Source organism: Carya illinoinensis, chromosome 3 (assembly GCF_018687715.1).
Source record: "Carya illinoinensis cultivar Pawnee chromosome 3, C.illinoinensisPawnee_v1, whole genome shotgun sequence".
In the NCBI taxonomy this organism is placed as follows: Eukaryota; Viridiplantae; Streptophyta; class Magnoliopsida; order Fagales; family Juglandaceae; genus Carya; species Carya illinoinensis.
Genome location: NC_056754.1, coordinates 23785938 through 23806059, shown reverse-complemented (window position 1 = coordinate 23806059; position 20122 = coordinate 23785938). Strand labels below are relative to the sequence as shown.

Genomic DNA, 20122 nt, shown 5'->3' with positions numbered 1-20122 from the left:
GAAACTTGGACCCCTAAAATTTTTCGAGTTAAGCTCCAAGTGTAAAGGACTGGTTTCTGGGGTTCTCTAACGTCTAATATCGCCAGTAGGCATGAGAGAATGAAGATTCAAAACTTTGCTCGGGTTGATAGAACACAAACCCATCACGAGAGAAAGATATGCAAACCCAATTCATGATTTTTGTCCAAAGCAGCGAAAACAACCATAAACAATTATCATCCCCACCAGGACTAGCATAACTTGATGCATTTTGCTACTGTAACAGCGCTGGTATTCCACAACTCCCTCCCTTCGCTTTAATGCTATCAAATGCAGGATTCGATGGCTTAACATGATCGGTTTATCACCACAGTTTCATATGGCCCACACGAGCATTTGATCGAGGTGCATAACTCATGGCAACATAAAAGCATGGCTTCATTTTTATTGGTGAAAACTTTAAGATATTACAATGACCATAGAAAATAGGCCACAGTTCGTAATAACAGACACAAACCACCTCAGATAAACTGAACTTATCGAAAATCTACTGAAACAATGAACTTAAGTAACAAGTCTGTTCTTCAAGCAGTGAACTTTCAAACATAACGAGTAAAAAGCGACGAAGACATAAAAACCCACCATCAAGCACCTTGTGAAGCATACTGCCGAATCTATAATGATCTCAAAGAGCTCTGAGAGTACCCTCACTTTGACTCCTACGAATAGAAATTTCTGGCCTGGATTTCTGAAGTTTGCTGCTGAAATCAAAGTTGTGCCGATCGTGGGTTGTAGCTTTGGTTCCTGTTGGAGGCAGAAGTCCATGCCTGGCATTGGACCGCTTTGGTGAGGCCACTGCTTGACTTTTATGGCCAAGAAATGACAAAGGTGATGGCCGGTGAGCAGGTAAACCATGGCTAATCTTTCTAGTAGCCTTGTGATCTGATCTAATGCCACGATCCAACTGATGGGAGCTGATGCCTGACCGAACTGACCGATCAGCAACATCCTTGAAAGTGCTGGCTTTGAGAGGCAACCGATTGAAGTAAGTCAAATATGGAAGTAGACCTTGCACATACTTCTTCAGTTGTTCATCTCCAACATTTTTTTGGCATGGGTTTCCTTCCAAGCTGATCGCTTGCAAGGAATTGTAGTTAGCTGCAAGTTGGCCAAGACATTTGGCCGTTGAGATTTTGTTGTTACGCAGATCCAGCACATTGAGTTTTAACAGTCGGTGAAGACCCTCTACCTCGCTGATTTTATTTCCAGCCAAGTACAACTCCTTGAGAGCAGAACAAGAAGCTAGGCCTTCGAAAAAGAAAAAACAGAAAAGTTACTTGGAATGATTGAGTGTCCATGAACTTTGATTAGCAAGGAATAGTTATCATGGAAAATAAACCAAAAAGTAGAAGCCAACATCTTTTAAAATAGAATCCAGAATATGGTATACCATGTCCAATTCTGAATATTCGGTTGTAGCTCAGATTCAGGACGCGAAGTCGTGTAAGTTCACGCAAACCATCAATGGTAGATATATTGTTTCTTGACAGGTTCAACATATGAAGTCCTCGAGGAAGAGTACCCACGGTTATCCTAGCTGGAAAAAAGTAGGGGGATCGCAAATCAGAAAGCACAATTCTCTTACAAGGGAAACAGGTATGTAAGCAGATGTCAGAGAAGCAAACCTATCGCATTTCCAGACAGATTGAGCACTCTCAGGCTTGTAAATGCACTAAGAAATGGAATCATGACTAATCCATGGTTTGCCAGCTGAACTGTTGTGGCTATAGCACTCAAAGAAGAAATATATCTTTTCGCAGCTTCCGTGCCAGGATTGACCTTACCATCCACCTTTGCAGCAGTCAAACTGTTTAGGATATTGGGGTCTCTCTTTCCCAGGTCATCAGATTGGGATGAGTCATTTGCTTCTTCCACTGGACTGCAAAGTCGAAGATCTTTAACCCACTCCTCAATGCGCTTGATCTTAAAATCCTTGCCAGGCAAATCATCCTGCTGGTAAACTGAGGATTCTCCTATAAGAGTTTCCACCGGGCTTACCTCATCCGTAGCAGGCCTTATCCAGTGTTTTGCTAAACCAGAATAATTATGAGAATCATATCCATCATCATCTGAATTTCCAAGAGTAATTTTTTTAGCTTCATCAAAGCCATCATCTTTTACTTGTTCTTGCATGTCCTGCCTTTCAGACTCATGAGTTAATATCTCTCTTTGCTGCATGTTTAAAATATTCAGATCTTCAGAAGATCTTGACTGCAGTCCTGTGCGTCTGTAAGGAGAACATATTCCAGAAATGGGTGCAGAGGCACCAATGTTGGGCAAAGAATATGATTTTACAATACGAGGTGGACTACGAGGAGTAAGATCACCAGAGTCACCAGGACATTGACGTGTGTCAGAATTTTCATGGCCTTCCTTCTCTGAATGCAGTGGGTCTTCGATAGAGAAAATTGATTCATTATTGATGAAGCCAGAATTTAATTGGAATGAATCCAAGGTAGGATTTTTTGTATACTCATCTGGCAGGCCCACTCCTTGATACTTGCTAGGACCTGGTTCCGCCATCGCTTTGTAGTCGTGGGACCCCTCACAAGAAAGCCCCTCATAGATCTCATCCTCAGTATCATTTCCTGCAGACACCATGCCCTCCTGGAACAATCCACTTCCTAGTGATTGACTTTTCTTAAGGTGCCCTCTCCACTTAGACCCAAACTCGCTCTCAATAATTAATTTGCTCCCCATGTCCACTGAATTCCAACCACTCTCAACAGAAGACACACTCGTAACATGCGTGTCAATCTCAGTATCCGCTTCCACCTTCAAAAACGATGGGTTAAAGTTGGTCTGGTTGGGTGAATCCTTTGGGGCTTGACTTTGAGAAAAGACTTGCGATGTCTTGTACATTTTATCAGCAGAATGTTGAACTGTTTTCTGCTTGAGAAAGAGAGACAGAGTTAGAATAAGCCGTGACAGATAACTCTAATTATACTCAAATGTAGAATCAACAGCCTTAAGTGAATCCTCCACTTACCTTTGGTTTTGGGGAATGAACTTGAGCATTGAAACATAAAAACCTAACCATTGCGGTTAAAAGGTTGAACTTAATGGAGCTACATCCACACACGACCCGCTTTATCTTACATGAATACCTATTGCTGACAAACCAAAACTATTTTTTTTTTTTTCTTCAAAAAGAGTGAAAAACTACCACCAAACATCTGATGACTTTAGCCATCGATGGGCTTAGCCATAATCAAGCGACAAACCCTCTGAAACACGGCAGAGTCTCCAAATGTGTGATGATCTTGATTTTGCCAAAACACAAACCAAAATCACTCCAGTGGAACTACCCCACACCCTCTTCAAGGTGCGAGAAGAGTTTGACTTTGTTGCAGCTGCCAGAGTGAACGAAAATCTTTGCCAACTAGGAGAACCAACACAAGCATAAGAGAACCTGGCCTGATATATAGGAAAGAAAGAGGATGATGAGTGACTTAGCTGCATATGTCCTGTAGAGCTCCACAAAGGGGGAGTGCATGTGCATATATAGACAAGATGCTAATAGCAGAACCATGAAGAAATATGATAATTGGGCAGCAACTTCAAATATCAAAGGAAAACTCAATGAATAAAAAAAGGCAATAGAATTTAATCACTGCTGTCTTGAAATTTGTTCTAGTCACGTCTTTGTCTTTTCTGTTTTTATTTTTGCTAAATTCTTCTAGTTGCATCCATAGGATACTTGGGTTGCCCCTTTTGGGCTTATTAATAAATTTTACTAATAAAAAAATTTAAAAAAAAAAATTGTTCTAGCTACATCTATCAAATTCTTTGAATGGGCAATGTACAGCATACACATAAATTGCAGTGGGTAAAATACGCTTTCCAATCGATTGAATTGAAAGAAAATAAACCAAGAAATTTAAAAAGCCACTAAAACCCAACCTGTTCAAATTTTAAATTTCCTTAAGATCCAACGTTTTCCAAAAAAATTTTAATGAATCCATTGTTTCAGCGATACAATTACGCATTATATGGTATCGACACAAGAGAAAAGACAAATTAAAAAAAATAAAAAATAAAAAAACATCCACACAATTCGATCCTTGCAATTCTCGATTTGAAAAAGAATATAAATTACTGCTGAAAATTGAAATGCCCTTAAATATTAGATTGGAGATCAACCTGTAAAACCCTTCAACAAGCTAAAAACATGAATAGAGAAGACTAATTCCGTTCCAAGTGTTCAAAATACAGGATTTTACCAGATAAAACGCATAAATTTTAATCGTATATGATCCATTCATCTACTAGCCGAGCCTCTTTTGCTCCATATGTACATTAATCACTCACTCTCTCTCTCTCTCTCTCTCTCTCTCTCTCTCTCTCTCTCTCTCTCTCTCTCTCTCTCTCTCTCCGTTGGTATATATGAAGGAAAAACTGAACATGAATAACGCAGGATAAAAACTTGGAAGTCTTGATTATACCCAGTACAAGAAAGAACGTAAACGTTGATTTACAACCGTGTGTGCCCCAAGAAAACAAACAGTTTAGATTACCAAAAAAACATGTTTTTGTTTTCAGAAATCAAACCCCAGAACAGAAACAAAGAGAAGTGTAAGGTCGGGATAGAGATCTGACCTCTCTCTAGCCAGATTGTAAAACAACGGGCCTCGTTCTAAAAGAGAAAAACGCCGCCTTATTCTCCTCCTCAGGCTACAGAAAATAGAAAAAAGCTACCTCCCTGATTTATAAGCTAATCAACGGCCATGATTTTCGATTGGTTTACAGGACGAGACAAGGAACTGGATTCTCCTTAGCTGATCGGTGGTTACAAAGGAATTTGATTTCTTAAAAGTAAATATAAATATATATAGAAATAAAAAGATCTTCTAAAACGAAAGGATTTGTGTGGACGAGAGAAGGGCGGATCTTGTCTTTGTGTACGAGAAGTCTACCGCCTGCCAAACCGCACGCGAAAAGTAAATAAATAGAGTCTTGAATCTTGATCAAATGTTAAATTAATAAAAGTGCAGGGACGTGTGTTGGAAATTCTTTCGTCATATTTAAATGATTATTTGAAATTTATCGTTTAAAATTTAAAAATATAAATATAAAAAAATAAAATAAATTGAAAGTTTTATTTTCATTTTTAGAAGTCATTTTGATTTGAATATAATTTTTATATTTATTTTATATTTTTATATAAATCACATATGTGATTATGTCATATTAAGGGCAGGTTTAGTAAATATGTTTCATCTCAAAATTTTCATCTCAATTCAAAATCTTTATCTCATTATTAAATTGTTTTTAAATCTCCATAGAAAATATAATAAATAATTCAGTTTTTTCAAATCTCAATACAACTTTTTCAAATTTTAAAATAATAATAATAATAATAATAATAATAATATTTTAAATTTTCATTTCAAACTCAAAATTCTCATTTATAAAAATTTCATCCGAGCGACGAGTTTTAAATCCTCCAATAGACATAGTCATTAAATAAAAGATCTTATTGCTTAATTATAAGAGGTGTGCGCCTTAGCAATTTTATTTCAATTAGAAACCCAACAATTCTAAAAAATTATTATTCGTTACAAAAACATAATAAATATGAACTTAAGAAACTTTAACATAGTGCAATAAAACATGTAATATCCAAAAAAGGATTTATGTCTATCATATAATCTTTAACAAAAATAAAACCTCTGAAAATTCTCTTCCAAAATCAATTATAAATTTATGAAAAAATCTACTCATAATTCTTACATAACACACTATACATAATTTTTTTTTTTCTCTTACCAAATGTATGATATATGGATGATAAGTAGAAAATCAACTCAATTAGTTTAGGAAAAATAAAACTAAAAAAATTTAAAATAAATAAAAATAAATGTGATGTATGATTTGTGAAAATGATAAATAGCAAAATTCTAAATTTAATATAGACAAATAAAATATAGTAGAAGATGAGAGCAACATTGAATTCTGTCCTAAAAAAACATTGAATGCTTATCCATGCTTACAGGGTATAATATTAATTGGTATAATATTAATTGGATAGATCTCACATTAAACATCCCTCTAGCCTGCAATATGGTAATTTTATTTATAAAAATGATATTTACAGTAATAAATTATACAAGCGTTGTGTAATTCTTTAAAAAAAATAAATATATGATTTAAATAAAAAAATTAATTTTATTTTTAATAAACTTACTCTTTTTCAAAATGATTATATGAAATTTGCATATTTCATAATTATATGTAGTATTACTCTTTTATTTATGAGCTTTAGAGTATATAGCCAAAAAAAACTAATATAACAAAAAAGCATATAGCAAAATTGGTAGGGAATGGTTTGGCTCAACCATTCTATCGTAACAATGGCAACTACTCGAATTAAAAGGTTAGATCTTTTGAATACAAAATTTTACTTATAAGCGAACAGCCCAAAAACCTAAAATAGGTATAAAAGGGACATGTTATCTCTTTAGCACAGCTCTTTTTTATGACAATTGTTAGGGGGTAGAATCCCCTTTGCCCATATAGCATCCAAAACCCAAAGGGCTATCATCAAGGAGTAAAGAAGAGATAAAAAAATAAAAAAGGAAAAGCAAGTGTCAAATAGAAAAAAGAAAAGTAACGAAAAAGAGAGAACAATAAATAATGAGAGTAAAGTAAGTCATAAATATATGAGAAGTGACATAAAGCTAGTCTCCTTACCTATTACTAAAGAGGTCCACAATAAAATGGATCTGAAATATGAGAGAAGGGGGAGGATTAGGAAAACACATAACTCCATCTTTCACCTTGCAATGAGGGCTCCTAAGATAAGATCTTCTCCAAAAAAGAGGTCTCCAGCCTCTTTGTATAGAGAAAAGTGAAAGATCGTGATAATAGGAGCAGAATTAGAATTTGGTGTGTGGAGTGGCAATTGGCAAAGCGTGTCATATGTAAGGGTGAACAGTACTCGATAGAACCGATCGTCACTGATATTTAACATTAACTATATAAGATAGCTATTTAGGGACAAACTAAATTATTAAAACCGTCCATCTGAACCTCTCACTTGAGCTCCACCATATTTCATTTTCCTCCACTATGGCTAATAGCAAGCTAACGATTCTACAATTCCCAACTCTAAAGCAATCTCCTTGCCGTGAAGATCAGAAAATAGCAAGGAAAAAAAAAAAAAGTGCAAGACAAATAAGAGAGTTGTTTTGTTATTTAGTCAATCAAAGGGAAAAGAAACTTAAATTTTATTATGTCATTTTCTATCATAAGTCAATGGTAGAGATGGTGTGTTAGTGGGTGTAAATAGAAATAATAGATTTAGATTTTTAGAAATTAGCTTGCTACTTTTGGAGAGTGTTTTTTTTTGTTTTTTTTGGGGGGGGTGGGGGGGAAATCATAAATATTTTAAAGATATTTCAATGTAGAATTATAATTCTATAGTACATCATATTATTTCTTAAAACTGTTAGCAGGCGGTAGCTCCCCAAGTGTCTACACAGTTCCTATATGAGAGATTACAAAATTCCCATATTATAATGGATTTGTCCTCCAAATGACCTATGAAATGTGAATATAGGCCATGTACTAAGCTACAAAAATCTGTGTGTTTCCATCTCTATTTATATCTACTATATTTATTTTCCATTCATTGCTATAGATGTATGTACATATACTATACCACAGCTCTAGACCGACATCCTAGGCTATAGACTTTCTCATCAAGACCTAGACCACCTTAGTGGGCCGAGAATGAATATTTCTTCCGTTATAGTTTGTTGTGCGATTTTTTGTTTCAATAGTTGGCACCATCTATGAGATAGATTTGTTTTTTACATCGAAAGTGAGATAATGATGATTTTCTAGCTTGCAAAATCATCTCTGAATGAGCAGAAAAATTTGCTCTCAAATAAATATTATTGACTCTCCATCTCTCAAATCGTTATTATTAATACTACTCCTAGGAAGACGAAGAGGCGAGAACCCAGTACCCGGACTTGCATTGTGCACTTGGAGTATGCACATGGGTACAAATTGTGTGTGCAATGTGCATTTAAATGCAGTGCACTATGGGGGATACGACTATGCATAGTGCAAGAGGGGTGCACGGTGTGTTCCTTGCCAATTAGTCGTGGCCCAACCAAGGTGTTCGCGGTCACCACGTGGACCACTGGCACTTTTTGTCCTTGTCATGCTAGCTGCCCGTTGAAGCCATGCAAAGTGCGAGCATCAGGTGCACGTCACTACACACTCATGTGGCTTGCAGTGATGAGCCGCAAGCCTAAGGAAGGTGTTAGTGGCCACGACGTGGACCACCAACACTTTTTGTCCCCACCGTGCTGATCTTTGACCGCGTAGGCCGTGCATGGTGCTGGAGATGGATGCACTTCACTAGGCATTCGTGAGACTAGCAGCGGCTAGTCGTAAGGACGGGAAAGGTACCAACAGCCACCATGTTGATTGTTGGTGTCTTTTGCAACTGCCAAGGTGGTCCCCGTCACCTTCCTCGGACAACTTCCTTGGGCTTAGTGGTGTGCTTGGCCATCACCGTCCTTGCCACACTAGTTGCTCGGCCGCATGGAGTTTTACTCAACTACAGCATCCCGCCATATCCAATGGAGGGCAACATCCTTTACTCGACCCTTCATAGTATTGGTCCGGAACCTAGGATTGGTCCATGCAAGAGTTGTATTTAGGTTATTAAGTTCATGCTTTGATTTTGTGATCGCAAGTCTTGATGTGGAGAAAACCAAGTTTTTACTAGGAAGGTTTGGCATTGGTGTTTTCAGCTCACAAGAATCTTTTTAATTTTGAATGAAAATGATGGCTAAGAGCATCCGCATCGGTCTCGCCAATGCCAAGTCCAAATTTTGGCTAGAATTGCAAATTTTAGCTATAACAAAAACTTTTAGCTAAGTCTATCACATTGAACTAGTTATTTTGAAGTAAAAATAATAATATAATATTTATATATTTAAATAATAATTTGGCTATACAACACAAAACACTGAGCGGTTTATGCAAATGGCTCGACGGAGGCATGAAAAAATAGAAATGAAAATGAAAACGAAAACAGAGACAGAGGCATGCGACGGAGCTGGGCGGCGACGGAGGTCAGCTGCGCCAGCAGAAAACGCCGTCGATCTGCATGGCCCCGTGACTGAGAGAGAGATAGAGTGATCATCAGAGAGAGAATGGAGATGAATTTGGAAAACAGATCGCACGACATTGAGGGGAAGAACCTCACTGTGAGACGCGGTCGTTAGTGCGGCTGACATGCAGTACTCGGCAGCATCTTTTGAGGTGAGTGGAGGTGCAGCGGCGTAAGCGAGACTCCGGTTGGCAGCCCTATTTTTCTTTCCTAAAAACAGAGCTCATTGATCAAGTACTCGACGGCATCTTCTGAGGCGATATGGAGGTGCAGCGGCGTAGGCGACGGCGTACGGTTGTGCAACGGGCGAGAGCACAATATTCTACTCTGCTTTGAGGTTCTCCAATTACTGAAAATGAAAACAATTCCATGCGACGAAGCTCCGGCGTAGAGAAAAAAAAAAAAAAAAAAGGAAACGAATTATTGTAAACAAATGCGAGGAAACAAGTAAACACAAAAAGCGCGAATCCGAGGGAAAGGGGAGGTTGCAGGTGAAAAAAAAATTATAAACTAATGCATGGACTTGGTACAGTAGCTTGCCAATGTTGGCGGGCAGCTTATAATTATTGTACAGTTTATGTCAAACTTTTGAAGTTTGACTAGGCCATTGCAGGCCATTCACATCTCCAAGTTTATTTATTTTAGACTTACATATGGCATTGGCGAGACCGATGCGGATGCTCTAAAGACAGTTGTAATTGAAAGTCAGAATTAGAACTTTTGGGAGTCGATCTCTTTCATTTAAAGTGAAGATAGAACCTAGTCCAAAACTCAATCTTGACTCCCTGCAGTAATGGGTTGTGGCCTTTTGTATTATTAGGTTTGATCTTGTTCATGGTCAACTTATTGAAGAAGGTTACCCACTTGACTGTCTTACACAAGATGAGAAACTTGAAATTGCTTTTAGTTCGTTCTCAGATTCCATTTCCCAGCACTAGAACCGCTTAGGTATTTATGATTTTATCTTTTTTCGAAGCAACGAGCAATCTCAATTGGAAAAAATTGTAAACAACGGCTAAATTGCTTTGGTATTGTCTCTCCCGAACTTGCTATTTAAATTCCATTTTTACTAACAAATTTAGTTTTTGGAGTTTCTCTTCACAAAACTCCTCGAGTTTCCACGAGAGTCCTAAGTGGCTACACTCCTAAGGAGCCTACTTCGTTGGAAATTGTCTGTGTGGCGCGGGACAATCACTAGACAGCCTCTCTCTGACATCGTTTGAACATCTTAATTTGTCTTCAATAGAATAGACTTCTCGATATTGCAGGCAGCCTAAACCTTCATCATCGCCAAAGCATGGCTGCCACCAAGCCTTGCCAAGGCACCTCAAACGACTACAAACTCCCAGTGAACAAACACGCAAACAAAGCTGAGTCATTGGACTCGCTACGAACAATGGGCAAGTACATCTCTTGACTATATTGCCCCTAATGCATACAAAAGTCGACTCGCTGGACTCATCCCAAACAACGACGATGATAGTCCCTTAATTGCTTCAACACTCATGTACAAAGTAGGTCCCTTGACTTGCCGCAAACTATAGGTAGTGACAATCCCTTGACTGCTCGACCCTCGTGTACAAATCTGAGCTCCTTAAAACACTGCGAACTATGGTGGTGACAGTCCATTGACTACTTTACCCCCGCGTACAAATTCAAGTCATTTAACTCGCTGTGAACTATGAGTGGAGATAGTTGCTTGACTCCTGACCCTTGCATACAAAGCCAAATCTCTTGACTCATAGTGAATAATGGAAGGTGACAAGCCCTTGACTGACCAGCCCTCACGCTCAAAACCAAGTCCATACAAACAAACTCCATGCCAAGTCTCTTTACTCATGGTGAACAATGGTAATGATAGTCCCTTGACTGCTTTGACTCTTGCCCATAAGTTCATCAAAGTCGAGTCACTAGACTCGCCATAGAACAGGTGGTGACAGTTCCTTGACTACTCAACCCTAGCGCAAATTAAAATGCCAAGCTCCACGATCGAGTATACCTCCTGCCTAACTCTCCAAGTCGAGCTCTGCGCTCACACTTAACTTGGCTGAGTAAGCTGACATTAAGAATCACAACTTCATGCTAGAAAATTTTCATCGCTTAACACAAACAAACAAAAACTCACGGGCCAATTCCTAAAATTTGTTCTGCAAGGTTTCTGTAGGCTATCTCTGTCGCAACTTGACTTGAAGATTCTCAAAATCTTCTTGTTGAGCAAACTGATCTTAAGAATCGCATGTATCAATTAGGAGGTAAAATCCCCTTAGCCCGTATGGCATCCTAGGCTTGGCGCAAAAGGCCATCATCAGGGAGTAAATAAGAGACAAGGAAGAGATATTATAAGACAAGTGTCAAATAGAAAAGAGGAAGGTGAGTGGAATGAGAGAAAAGCAAATCAGATACGCATGTGATGAGTGACATAAAGTTGGTCTCCTTACCTACCATTGACGAGAGCCATAGTAAAAAGGATCTGAGATCTAAAAGATGGGGGAGGATTAGGAGAAAACATAGCACCATCTTCAACTTGGCGAAGATGGCTCCAGAGATAGGATCTTCTCTAAACAAGACGACTTGGACCTCCATTGTATAGACATAAATGAGAGTCCATGAGACTATAAAATATTCAGATTATAGTAGATTTTTCTTCCAAACAATCCATAGACGTAGACCCTATGTTGAACCACGTAAATTTGTATGTCACCATCTCTATTTACATTTCCTGTATATAATTTTCATTCACTATTATGAATGTACGTACAGGCATCATACCACCATTTTGGACACCATCATGGGTTGTAGACCGGCTTATCAAGACTTGGACTACCACAATTCTTTTCTCTTTACTTTTATAAAGAGAAGCGTATCCAACTTCAAGCTCATTTTTTTTTACTTCTATAGACAAAACAGTATGCCTGTTAAACGACAAGTCAGCCAAATATTGGCCTTGGTCTTTCTTTGTACAAAAAGGATTAGTGATTGACCAAAAGAAAGACTTAATTGTAATATTATATCAAACTACACTAAACTCCTTAATTGGAAATATAAGTTACAGTTTTCCCCTCATTGATATTTGGCTATTAAGATAAATAAAATAAAATAGACAACTAAGAAAAATGAGATGATATGTTATAATCTATATTCAATAATCAACTAAAAAAAATGATAATTCTCATGATCTATTTTTGCAATTTTGTGCATCACTTTCTTTTCATTATTTTTGTTGTGATCAAAATGCTGTATCAATATCACTTGAACGATTAACTTCTCTCATAATTATATCTATGCTATCTAGTCTTTTCACAATACCAGACCTGTAATTATTTTAATTTCATTGAGGAAGAATAGAAATCATATTTACAATCTTAGGATTATTTATAAATCTCATATATTCTTTATTTAAAAAAAAAATTGGACTTATATGAAAAAACTATTTTTTTAATAGTAGATTTCACTTTTTTTCAAATGAAGTATCTGAAACTTACACATTCTAAAACTATATCAAGCACATTATAAAACCCTAGGCAAGGCTGATTCTTCATATTCCATATACAACATTTTTATATAGAGAAATGATATTTACAGTAATAAAGTACATAAGTGAACACACTCATTTCGAAAAAGTGAATAAATATAGGACTCACTTGAAAAAATTAATTTTTTTTAATAGACCATACTCTTTTCTAAAAGAAGTGCACAACCCTTGCACAACTCATAACTGTATCTAACATTACTCATACACCTTGCACTTCTATAAACTTCTAATAGTTTTCAAAAAATCCTCCATATTTATTAAAATCTCTATTCAATAAGCTTTCTAACCAGATTAATACGATAAAAAGTCCTAAAATCAAAAGTTAACTCACTTAAGTTGGCAAAAACTACAAAAGGAGTGTGAGGATGGTAGTTCTTAGATAATAATTGAGGCATGGTTATTCATATGTGTAATATTAAGTTATAATGATGAGATGAGAAAGTTATGCATTTTTTATTACATGGATCAATCTAAATTTGACTCTTTTAAATAAATAGGATAGATCTTAAAATTCTAACATGGTCTATTTAAATAAAGAGTAACATGACTCAACTTGTTTAATAATAAACTCTTATTAGGTTAATTTTAATACGACCCATTTCATCCATTTTCTATAAATTGATTGAGCTTACTTGTATATCCATTTTGATCCAATGAGCATAATTTGATATATGATACATGGATAACTATATAAATTATTTGCAATTATAACTAGATTCGTGATTAAAAAAAAAATTATGATCAATATTCAAACCAATAATATATAAGAAATTTAATATCTCCAAAAGATAAAATTACATATTAACAGAAAAGCTTAATTATTTGAGATATTAAACAGTTAAATACTAATATTAATATTACATTGCGAGAACAAAGACATTAAGGGGATGTTTGGTAATTTTTTTCATCTCATCTTATCTCATTTCCTTCCTAAATATCACTAAAATACAAAAACTTTCAAAGTAATCATTACAACTTTTTCAAATTAATCATTACAACATTTTTAAACTTTTAACAAAATAAAAAAAATAATTCAACATTTTCAAATTTCAAAACAAATATAATATTAAAAATTATACTCTAACAATATTTTAACTTTATAATATTTTTATTCAATTTTTTTCCTCTCATTTTTCAAAACTCCATAAAATATCATAACTTAAATTATTTTACTACTATTCACAAACTATTTTATTACTATTTACAAATTTCTTGTCTTATCTCTCATTCACTAAGTATTCCCTAAGACTAATCATTTATAGAATTTAAAAATAAAATATGTTTCAATTATTAGAGTTAACTACAGGATCCGTGGGTTAACTTACAATTGACCAATTTATTAATCATGCTTTATTGAGTTATTCATTTTTATTCAAATCTATTAATATCAAATCCATTTTTTTTGGTTTGATATTAGTTTTAGGTTCAAGAATGGTGTCATATGTTTCCACCTTCATTAGACATTTATTCAAATAGATCTTTATTTGGTCACATAGTTTAGATAAGATGAGATGAAATATTTTGTTAAAAATTAAATAAAATATTATAAAATATTTTTTTAATATTAATTTTATTTTATAATTTAAAAAGTTGAATTATTTATTATATTTTATATAAAAATTTATAAAATTTATAATAATTATATAAAATAAAATTAGATATTATAGATAATATCCAAACCAAATTATTAGATTCGGAGGCAATGATAATCTCAAAGGTCACATCTATCATTATGACAAAGAAACACAATATTGGGCCATTGAGAGCCTATCACAAATTGAAACCCGTCCATGACATATTGACCACTTGATGCTATATGCCTATTGGGCCTAATAATGAACGGACCGCAGATAGGCCCGTATAGACATCTACCTGGTTAAATTTCAATTTACCAGTCGTGAAAAGGGCTGTTTCCATGGTGGTTGATGCTGCTATGGCTTCCAAATTGCTTTTCCTCAGAAGGCTCCCCAGGCTCCTAAAACCCCTTCCTCTTCCTCCTTCTTCTTCTTATTCGATTCGTAGATTGCGTTTGCTGCCTCTAGAAGCTTCGAGAACGGGGACCAATCGATGGTCTCCTGCTGCTAGAACCTTCTGTTCTCGACCACTGAATCTCGCCGACGGCTCTCAAGGCCCCGCCGCCATTGATTATCGGTACGGTAATCTCTGTGCTCTGTTTGGTTCCCGACTAACCTAAATTTACTGAAAAACGAATTAAGAAATATTCCGTGCTACTTTTTTGTTTTAAGAAATGTTTGGTCACCAATTCAACTTTTTGACATACGTGTTGGAAGCTTCAGTCTAATATACACTTAACATATAATGAAAAGTTTTAAGCTTGCAACTTCAATTTGATTTTATTAATGAAATCTGAGTAAGGTATTAGTTGTTTTCTTTTTCCAAAATAGTTGTTTAAAGGAAATGGACTACAATGAGTCTGCTAATGATTAATGTGAAAACAGTTCTGTGTTGCAGGAGGATGAGTTTCACCGGCTGGCCAATTCCACAATACATAATCTTTTAGAGAAACTTGAGGTATTTGTCGCTATTGGACTGTTTAGCTTATCTATGCTTGTTCATTGGTGAAAATCTTGCTCCCTTTGCCTCCAAATGTTTTACACGATTTTCCATTTACCCCGTTTAGAAAGTGTAGCTAAGAAATATCAAGCAGTGCAGTTTGAATGGATCTACTTTTGGCCATCAAACGTCCGGTGTGTGTTAGTTGGTATATAGGTTTTATTGTAATGTTAAATGGTATATAATATCTATGAATTGTTTGATGTGAGCTGTTCTCGTTAAATATGGCAGAGTACATGAAAATTTTATTTTATTTCTTTGTTATCTTATCAGCTCATGATAGTTTATTCTGTCATGACAATAGGTGCTCATGAGCACTGTGATTTTGATTGTCTCTTGTGCACAGGAATATGGAGATAATGTTGAAATTGATGGTTTTGATGTGGACTATGGGGTGAGAACGACTTATTGGTTTTTAGAGAGAGGTTATTCTTTTGAAAGGCATCATAGTTTTTCTAACTTGTTTTGGGTGTTTATGTTTCAGAATGAGGTTTTAACCTTAAAACTTGGGGATTTGGGTACCTATGTGTTGAATAAACAGACACCAAACAGACAAATTTGGCTATCATCCCCAGTGAGGTATGATCTATATTATCTATATTGTGTTGGCTGTGTTTTGGAATGTCGAGGCATGGTCAGTTTGTCAATAAATCGGTATAAGTATAATTCGAACCTGGTATGCCCTTGAATCTTGTATATTGAATAACAAGATGTCAACATGTCCAAGGATTCAGCTATAGCAAAAACAGATGTACATTGAAACTTACTCAAATTACATAATACTGCCAAAACAAAATTTAATTAATTTTGTGATAATATTCTGCTCAAGTCTTTTGTATAAAACTGGCATAACGTTCTTTCACTGTACTCTAAATCTAATGCTACACATAATTTGTATATCACTTGTTTTGGAGTCCATCAAAAGCCTTTTTTTAATCTTGAAATATAAATTTCCAGCAACTCATAAATGAATTGATTTTTCTGAACTATTACTTTCACCATTGAAATAAATTTTTGAGACAAGACACAGTAGAGAATGTGGTATTCTTTTACAGCTTTTTTTTTTTGATAAATAATGTATTCTTTTACAGCTTAAGTAGTGCACAATTGTTTTCCTCTCCTCCTGGACTGTTGTTATTCTAGTGTTAGGAGAGTTTTCCCAACTTGCTAAACATTCCAAGCACTGTTTCAAATTTGTTATATGTGCCAGTGAGGCCATCTTTATTGGTCAAAACTTATGTCGGGACCTAGGGCTTGGTGAAAATTTCAGTGGGCTTTTTTTCCCTTCTGGTAGACCTGGAAATTTATAAGGTTTGCATCGTTTATACCATCATGGTTTTCATGTGGCCAAACCCTGAGGTGTTGGCTCAAGTGGTAAGGGCCTTGGTTTTGGGAATATGCTTCCCTCAGGTCTAAATTTTGAACCGTATGGTGCAAACAATTTCTAGAGGTCATGTCCCATCGGTGAAAAGCCGATGATGTACTTGAACCGTGTGATGTGAGTGCATTGCATGAGTCTGGATTTTAACTGGACAAAAGACATGTTGTGTTTGCATAATATCCAGAGTCCTTGATCATTAAAAATGTAGGTAATTTACTCGAGGTGTTTCATCAAAAGGACTCGTCTTCATTGTATTCCCAATTTCAACACCTACTACAATCACTTTCCAAAGAAAAATCAACTGATGTCAATGGGCATACTACTAATGGGGTGGAGGTTTTTGGAATTAGGATAATTTTTAATGGAGGAAAGTTTCATAATCCCTCCTGAAACTGGATTGGTTTGTAGTTGGCATCTATCTTATCCACCTGGTGAGTGTGGGAGGTTCCACAATTGTTTATGCAAGAAAACTTTTATTTAACAGTGGAATCCCATTGGATGGGAACCTTTCTTCCTCTTCACCACCTACAGAAAACTCTTCAAGAATTATGTGCATGCATGGAAGAGCGACAAGAGGGTCATAATCTAGGCACATCTTTGATGCCTAAAGAATTATAGCTCCAAACATAGATGTCATATTCCCAATTATTTGGGCATGTTCTGTTTACAGACAAGCACACGAGCTATGTCACAACCCCAGATCCAGACATTTCCAAATCTGTAGGTGTTATCAACACGAATGGGTTTTAAATATGTAAAAAATTAAGAGAGGTATAGCACCTGCTCATTTAGACAACTAAGATTTTTTAATGAGTGACATAACTAAATTAATGTTTAATCATATTTACAGTATAATATTATTACAGTACTTGGGCAACACCTTTCATTGTGTTTCAATACAACTTAACTATAAAAAAAAGTATATATTTACAGTACAAATGAATTTTCACCAAAATGTTTACTAACTCTAGGCAGAATTACAATATTGCATGTTACAAATGTCCTCGTGGTTCCATCTAATATTGCTGTCAGCTTTTCCTCCATTCCCTAGAAGCCTTCCGGGGATTCCAGTGGCTTCGTTGTACCCATAAAGGGGCATGCTATATGATTTCTGGAACATGTATGCAATGTATAAAATTATACCAATGACCTGTGAATGTGGGTCTGAACCCACGTAGTATTTGTTTATGGTGCTTTATTGCTGAAACATGGTTATGCTTATATACATCTCCAATGTTAGAGTAGGCTATCTGTGTTATTAAGGCAATCATGTTGGTAAAAATTTAATCAAAGTTCATTGCTCTGTTTTTCTTGAGTACTCCTCTTGTCTGACAGATTATGTTTTCATGCAGTGGTCCGTCTAGGTTTGACTGGGATCAGAATGCTCAAACATGGGTTTATAGGCGGACAAAAGTAGATTTGTTGAAAATTTTTGAAAGTGAGTTGGAGCAACTGTGTGGCGAACCCATCAATCTTTCCTAAACTGCAGCAAACTCTGCCACATCTGATTTTCTTCTGGGTAATTTCATCTTACAACTGACATGCCTTTGAGCTGGCCTCTCTTCCCTGCCTGTATTTTGGTCGTTTCATTAGTAAAATTTGTGTCTTTTACCGAAAAAACTAAAAATCACGGTAGATTTTATATGGATTGTACCTGCACTTAAGAGGTTGGTTGTTCACTTTGATGAGGAGAGTACCGGACAAAGTATAGCGTCCCTTGGATGGGTTTTAATGTATTTAATGCTGTCTATTGAGATGCCAATCAACAACCATGAGCATAGTGCATTGAGATCATTTGTATCAATTACATTTCAGGATTTGAAGTAAATACAGCCAACTGTAAGTTTCTACTTAACTCAATTAGATCCATGCAATTTAGATATGCCACTGGATGATCAAGATACATTCTCAGGAGAAGATAGCCCTAAATTGCCGTGGCATGGTAAAGAATTGAACATTTTATTCGTAAAAATAAGATAACATTTATTAAAGAATTCATAAAGAAACAAGCATCTACACAAACAGTTCTTCATCTCTTTCCAGTGATTTTTTTATTACCTTTAAGATTTCTAGGTATGCATAATAGCTCGATGGCCGTCCTCTGGCAACTAACAGTGTTGAAAATTGATTTTTCCCACACTAAAATCTGAATTCAGTGTGCAAATGTACATGTACTATTTATATTGAGATGTTATGTAATTGGGGTTATATGTCACGCGAGAAGAAACAAAATTTCTATTGCCTTATCATTTCTAGAATGTCTTGATAAAATCAAAATCTTTTAGACTATTGTAGCACTGGAAATTCTATAAATTATACTATTATCATACATTTGTTGTAACTCATCAACTTTCAAAATTATCTTTTAAAGTATAAAAGACGATCGATCTAAGGATGATGAAAAGTGCCACATTGTATATAGTGAGATGCAGTGGGAATAGGAGTGTGGTTTGTAACATAAGAAATGATATTTGTAATCAATAGAATAGACAAGTGCCGTTTACTCTTTTTGAAACAAAATCAATAAATGTGATTTTGAGATGAAAGTTTTCATTTTTTAATGATGGATTTACTTTTTGTAAAAAGAGTTTACGATGCTAAAAGCAAAAAATTAAAGAGTACGCAGCTAAATTAATTTGAAAAATAGTGATGGAGATGTAGAAGATTTTAGGCGAGAGAAAATGTGTGGAATCGTGCTTCTTTCACAGGAGTCCTGACTGCTACCAAAACAGACGTTGCATGCCCTCCCTGCCCACAGATTGTCGTAGCTACCAAGAGGACTTCATGTGGAATGTCCAGATTTGTATGATCGGCGCCGTCTAATCTTGGAAAGCAGTGATACATGAAGAAAAGCATCAAAATAGTCAAAATACACACGGTTTTGTGGGTTTCAATTCCATAGAAAACAGTGAACATGGTCGAAGCATCGTTTGCAAGTGGACTCAGGAGGAGGGGAATCGCTTGGATAATTGTCCTCACCTTTCTTGATCATTATCCCATATATATATATATATGTATGTATGTATAAATCTTAAGAAGAGTGGTGGACTAGGTCAGCTTCAATTAGAGCCAGTAATTGGTATAAACAACTTTTATATATATATATATATGCATTTAAAGTCGGTCCATTTTAAGGGTCACATGACTTTGTGTACACGGAATGAGCACGCATGCATACTTTTATTCATATATACATGCATGCTTGATGAGAAGAGAGTCATGAATGTTTAAGCAATGTAGACGTCAAGAAGCTGCAACTGGCCGAATGGTACCCTGGTTTTTCCTTTTTAAAAATTTTTTTGTACAGTTATTTGTAAGTATTATTTTACGTATTTTATTGATCCGATTATTTACGTATTAAAAAAATAATATAATTAATTACATTAATAAAATATATAATAAATATATAAAAATGATTATATATAATATTATTATTATTATTATTTAATAATGGGATGTGCAG

At 35.5% G+C, this 20122-nt stretch overlaps 2 protein-coding genes across 2 annotated transcripts; one reads left to right on the top strand and one right to left on the bottom strand.

The window, feature by feature from the left end:
• Positions 1-396: 396 nt before the first annotated feature.
• LOC122303873 lies at positions 397-4950 on the bottom strand. The gene is made up of 5 exons (XM_043115867.1): positions 4639-4950; positions 3029-3456; positions 1665-2928; positions 1430-1576; positions 397-1287 (listed from the first exon to the last, which is right to left on the bottom strand). Exons 2-5 carry the CDS (start codon positions 3077-3079, stop codon positions 665-667), a joined length of 2085 nt encoding a protein of 694 aa, XP_042971801.1. The 5' UTR covers positions 3080-3456; positions 4639-4950; the 3' UTR covers positions 397-664.
• A 9648-nt stretch (positions 4951-14598) lies between these two features.
• On the top strand, positions 14599-18514 carry LOC122303872 (frataxin, mitochondrial-like). Its single transcript, XM_043115866.1, has 5 exons — positions 14599-14855; positions 15164-15236; positions 15625-15672; positions 15763-15857; positions 18012-18514. The coding sequence occupies exons 1-5, from the start codon at positions 14620-14622 to the stop codon at positions 18139-18141; spliced, it is 582 nt and encodes a 193-aa protein (XP_042971800.1). The 5' UTR covers positions 14599-14619; the 3' UTR covers positions 18142-18514.
• The last annotated feature ends 1608 nt before the right edge of the window (positions 18515-20122 follow it).